The 5,627-nt window shown below is 49.4% G+C and overlaps 1 protein-coding gene across 1 annotated transcript; it reads right to left on the reverse strand.

The window, feature by feature from the left end:
- Positions 1-4,962: 4,962 nt before the first annotated feature.
- On the reverse strand, positions 4,963-5,292 carry LOC147990220 (uncharacterized). Its single transcript, XM_087537554.1, has one exon. The coding sequence runs from the start codon at positions 5,290-5,292 to the stop codon at positions 4,963-4,965; it is 330 nt and encodes a 109-aa protein (XP_087393680.1).
- Between the last annotated feature and the right edge of the window lie 335 nt (positions 5,293-5,627).

Below are 5,627 nucleotides of genomic sequence, written 5' to 3' on the forward strand. Positions count from 1 at the left end.
TCAAAAACAAGGAAAAACAGAAACTGGCACTGGGCTCTAGGTTAATAGGTTAGTCCCAAAAATCATATAAAATAGCATATAAATGCATATAAAACATCCAAGGTTGATAATATAATAGCATGGAACAATCAAGAATTATAGATATGTTGGAGACGTATCAAGCATCCCCAAGCTTAATTCCTGCTCGTCCTCGAGTAGGTAAACGATAAAAACAGAATTTTTGATGTGGAATGCTACCTAACATATTAATCAATGAAATCTTCTCTATTGTGGCAAGAATATTCAGATCCATAAGATTCAAGAAAAAAGTTTAATATTGACATAAAAATAAGAATACTTCAAGCATACTAACAATGTAATTATGTCTTCTCAAAATAACGTGGCCAAAGAAAGCTATCCCTACAAAATCATATAGTCTGGCTATGCTCTTCTTCATCGCACAAAATATTTAAATCATGCACAACCCCGATGACAAGCCAAGCAATTGTTTCATACTTTTGATGTTCTCAAACTTTTTCAATCTTCACGCAATACATGAGCGTGAGCCATGGACATAGCACTATAGGTGGAATAAAATGGTGGTTGTGGAGAAGACAAAAAGGAGAAGATAGTCTCACATCAACTAGGCGTATCAACGGGCTATGGAGATGCCCATCAATAGATATCAATGTGAGTGAGTAGGGATCGCCATGCAACAGATGCACTAGAGTTATAAATGTATGAAAGCTCAACAAAAAAACTAAGTGGGTGTGCATCCAACTTGCTTGCTCACGAAGACCTAGGGCATTTTGAGGAAGCCCATTGTTGGAATATACAAGCCAAGTTCTATAATGAATGATTCCCACTAGTATATGGAAGTGACAACATAGGAGACTCTCTATCATGAAGATCATGGTGCTACTTTGAAGCACAAGTGTGGTAAAAGGATAGTAGAATTGCCCCTTCTCTCTTTTTCTCTCATTTTTTCCTTTGTTTTTTGTTTTTTGGGCTTTTCCTTTTTTATGGCCTCTTTTTTCTCTCTTTTTTTAATTTTTTGTCCGGTGTCTCATCCCGATTTGTGGGGGAATCATAGTCTCCATCATCCTTTCCTCACATGGGACAAATGCTCTAATAATGATGAGCATCACACTTTTATTTACTTACAACTCAATTAGAACAAAATATGACTCTATGTGAATGCCTCCGGCGGTGTACTGGGATGTGCAATGACTCATGAGTGACATGTATGAAATAATTATGAATGGTGTCTTTGCCACAAATACGATGTCAACCACATGATCATGCAAAGCAATATGACAATGATGGAGCGTGTCATAATAAACGGAATGGTGGAAAGTCGCATGGCAATATATCTCGGAATGGCTATGGAAATGCCATAATAGGTAGGTATGGTGGCTGTTTTGAGGAAAGTATATGGTGGGTTTATGGTACCGGCGAAAGTTGCTTGGTACTAGAGAGGCTAGCAATGGTGGAAGGGTGAGAGTGCGTATAATCCGTGGACTCAACATTAGTCATAAAGAACTCACATACTTGTTGCAAAAATCTATTAGTTATTGATGCAAACTACTACACGCATGCTCCTAGGGGGATAGATTGGTAGGAAAAGACCATCGCTCGTCTCCGTCCGCCACACAAAGCTATTCTTTCCGTTCAATCTATCAGTTCATACTAGAATAACACCTTAAGACACAAATCAACCAAAACCCTAATGTCACCTAGATACTCCAATGTCACCACAAGTATCCGTGCGTATGATTATACGATATGCATCACACAATCTCAGATTCATCTATTCAACCAACACAAAGAACTTCAAAGAGTGCCCTAAAGTTTCTACCAGAGAGTCAAGACAAAACGTGTGCCAACCCCTATGCATAAGTTCACGAGGTCACGGAACTCGCAAGTTGATCACCAAAACATACATCAAGTGGATCACGTGATATCCCATTTTCACCACAGTTAAGCACATGCAAGACATACATCAAGTGTTCTCAAATCCTTAAAGACTCAATCTGATAAGATAACTTCAAAGGGAAAACTCTATTCATCACAAGAGAGTAGAGGGGGAGAAACATCATAAGATCCAACTATAATAGCAAAGCTCGCGATACATCAAGATCATTCTGAATCATGAACACAAGAGAGAGTGAGATCAAACACATAGATACTGGTACATACCCTCAGCCCCGAGGGTGAACTACTCCCTCCTCGTCATGGAGAGCGTCGGGATGATGAAGATGGCCACCAGAGAGGGATTCCCCCCTCCGGCAGGGTGCTGAAACGGGTCTAGATTGGTTTTCGGTGGCTACGAAGGCTTCTGGTGGAGGAACTCTCGACCTAGGTTATTTTCTGGAGGTTTCAGTATTTATAGGAATTTTTGGCATCGGTCTCACATCAAGAAGGTGCCCGACTCGTCCATGAGGTAGGCCCACGCGCCCAGGTGGTGTGTGTGTGGGGGGGGGGTGGGCACGCCCCCACCCTCGTGGATGGCCCGAGACTCTCCTGGCCCAACTCTTTTACTCCGGGTCTTCTTTTGGTCCATAAAAAATCATCAAAAATTGGCACGTCAGTTGGACCCGTTTGGTATTCCTTTTCTGTAAAACTCAAAAACAAGGAAAAAACAGAAACTGGCACTGGGCTGTAGGTTAATAGGTTAGTCCCAAAAATCATATAAAATAGCATATAAATGCATATAAAACATCCAAGGTTGATAATATAATAGCGTGGAACAATCAAAAATTATAGATACGTTGGAGACGTATCAACCCCGTTCTCCAGGAACTCCGAGATGCGTAGGGCCCAGGATGGCGCCGTCACCACAACGAAGACGGCCATTATTTCGGGTCTCGGGCCAGCGGCCCTCGAGCCGGGTTTGGTAGCCCCTGGGCTAGGTTCAGCAGTCCCCGGGCCAAGTTGAAGCGCGGCCGTGTCGGATGGAGCAGTCCCTGGGCCAGGTTGTGGCATGGCCGGGTTGGGTGGAGCAGTCCCTGGGCCGGGTTGAGGCATGGCCGGGTCAGATGGAGCAGTCCCCGGGCCGGGTTGAGGCGCGGCCGGGTCGCCCGACACGTGGATGGATTCGGAGTCCGGAGACGGCTTGATGGTCGACTTATGCAGGTGCTTGAGGGAGATGCCGAACGGAATAGACTGTCGGGACGAAGCAATCTTGGTGAGCGTGTTGGCCGCCTCGTTCTCCACGTGCGGGACGTGGAGGAACTCACAGCCCTCGAAGAATCCGGACATCTTCTGGACGAGGAAGCGGTAGCTTGCCATGTTGGAGTCGTGTGCGTCCCATTCGCCTGAGCACTGCTGCACCACTAGGTCTGAGTCACCATAGCACAGGATACGCCGGATGCTGAGTTCCTTGGCAAGCCAGAGGCCGTGCACAAGGGCTTCGTAATTGGCAACGTTGTTGGAGGCGGCGAAGTGGATCTGCAGCGCGTACTTAAGTCGGTCGCGCTTGGGGGAGGACAACACAATGCCGACCCCCAGGCCGAGTCGCATATTCGAGCCATCAAAGTGCATGCGCCAATGCGTTGAGTCCGGTGGTGGTGGCAAGTACTAGGTTTCGGTCCAGTCGATGAGGAAGTCGGCCAAAGCTTGGGACTTGATAGTGGTGCGGGGCTCGTAGAGAATGGTTTGGCCGGCTAGCTCGAGCGCCCACTTGGCGACCCGGCTAGAGGCAATCCGGCACCCGATGATTTCGCTGAGAGGGGCCGTACTAACCACGGTGATGACATGCTCTTGGAAGTACTGCTTCAGCTTCTTGGTGGTGAAGTACACGCCGTAACACATCTTCTGGTAGTGTGAGTAGTTCTGCTTCGAGGCGGAGAGCACCTCGCTCAGGTAGTAGACGGGACGCTGGACGGCTTGGACCTTGTCCTTCTCTGGTCACTTGACCACCATCACCGTGTTGACCGACCACGAGGTTGCGGCGATACAGAGCAACAACTACTCCTTCTCGGCCGGTGAGGCCAGGACTGGTGCGGTGGAGAGCATCCTCTTGAGATCCCGGAAAGCTTCATCCGCCTTATCGTTCCATTAGAACGGTGTCGTCTTCTTCATCAGCTGATACAGGGGCAAGGCCCTCTTGCCCAGCCGGCTGAGAAACCGGCTGACCAAGGCCAAGCAGTCGGTGAACTTCTGGACATCGTGCAGCCGGGCTGGCTTGCGCATGCACTCGAGGGCCTTGATTTTCTCCGGGTTCGCCTCAATGCCGCGCTCCGAGACGAGGAAGCCGAGTAGCTTTCTGGCCGGGACGCCAAAAACACATTTTTCCGGGTTGAGCTTGACCTTGTATTCGCGGAGGTTGGTGAAGGTCTCCTTCAGATCGTCAAGGAGCGTGAGGCACTGCTTGGTCTTCACCACGATGTCGTCCACGCAAACGTGGATATTGCGGCCGAGTTGCGGCAGCAGGCACTTCTACATGCAACGCTGGAAGGTGGCGCCGGTGTTCTTCAAGCCGAACGACATGGTGATGTAGCAATACGCCCCAAAGGGCGTGATGAAGGACATCTTCAGGGTGTTGGCCGGGTCTTGCTTGATCTGATGATAGCCGGAGTAAGCGTCCAGGAAGGACAAGAGCTCACACCCGACAGTGGAGTCGATGACTTGGTCAATCCGCGGGAGGGTGAATGGGTCTTTGGGGCAGGCCTTGTTTAGGCTGGTGTAGTCGATACACATGCGCCGGGTCTTGTTCTTCTTCAAAACAAGGACTGGGTTGGCCAGCCACTCGGGGTGAAACACTTCCATGATGAAGCCGGCAGCCAGAAGCTTGGCGACCTCTTCACCGATGGTCCTTCTCTTCTCTTCGGAAAAACGTCGCAGGGGTTGATGGACGGGCTTGGCGCCCTTGCGGACATGGAGTTCGTGATCGGCGTACTTCCTCGGGATACCCGGCATGTCCTTTGGGGTCCACACAAAGATATCCCGATTCTCATGGAGGAAGTCGATGACCTTGTGTTCCTATTTGCTGTCGAGGCGGGTGCCCACGACAACGTACTTGCTGCAGCTGGGGTCTTCCAGGTTCAGCTTCACTTTCTTGGTCTCCTTGTAGGGCTTGAACAAGGCCTCGTCGGCCGGGTCCTCGGCCGGGACGGGTGCGGCCGACGCTTCTTGGGCCAAGGAGACGATCCGGTCAAGCTGGCGCCGCTCCTCGGCTACGACCAGTGACTCGGCCAGCTTGGTGCCGTCTCGGGCGCACTCTATGGACTTGTGGTAGTCGCCAGTGATGGTGATGAGGCCCTTCGGACCCGACAACTTTATCTTCAGGTAGGCGTAGTGGGGAACCGCCATGAACTTGTCGGATATCGGGTTCCGGCAAAACCCTTAAGGTTCGAACTCTGGGGTGCGCATGAAGATTTCCCCCTACCGATCCACGTCCTAACTTAATTAAGATCTGACGAACTAACTCGATGAACTCGCAACACAAAGGACACAAGATTTATACTAGTTCGGGCCACCATTGTGGTGTAATACCCTAATCCAGTGTGTGGTGGTGGATTGCCTCTTGGGCTGATAATGAACAATACAAGGGGAAGAACAGCCTCCTGAGGAGAGGTGTTCTTGTACTTGGTGGGTGTGCGGCCAAGGATGTGGTGGTTCCAATCAGAGGTGAGGTCGATACCCTA

The sequence above is a fragment of the Triticum urartu genome, chromosome 1A, assembly GCF_056163025.1.
Source record: "Triticum urartu cultivar PI428250 chromosome 1A, HENAU_Tu73, whole genome shotgun sequence".
In the NCBI taxonomy this organism is placed as follows: Eukaryota; Viridiplantae; Streptophyta; class Magnoliopsida; order Poales; family Poaceae; genus Triticum; species Triticum urartu.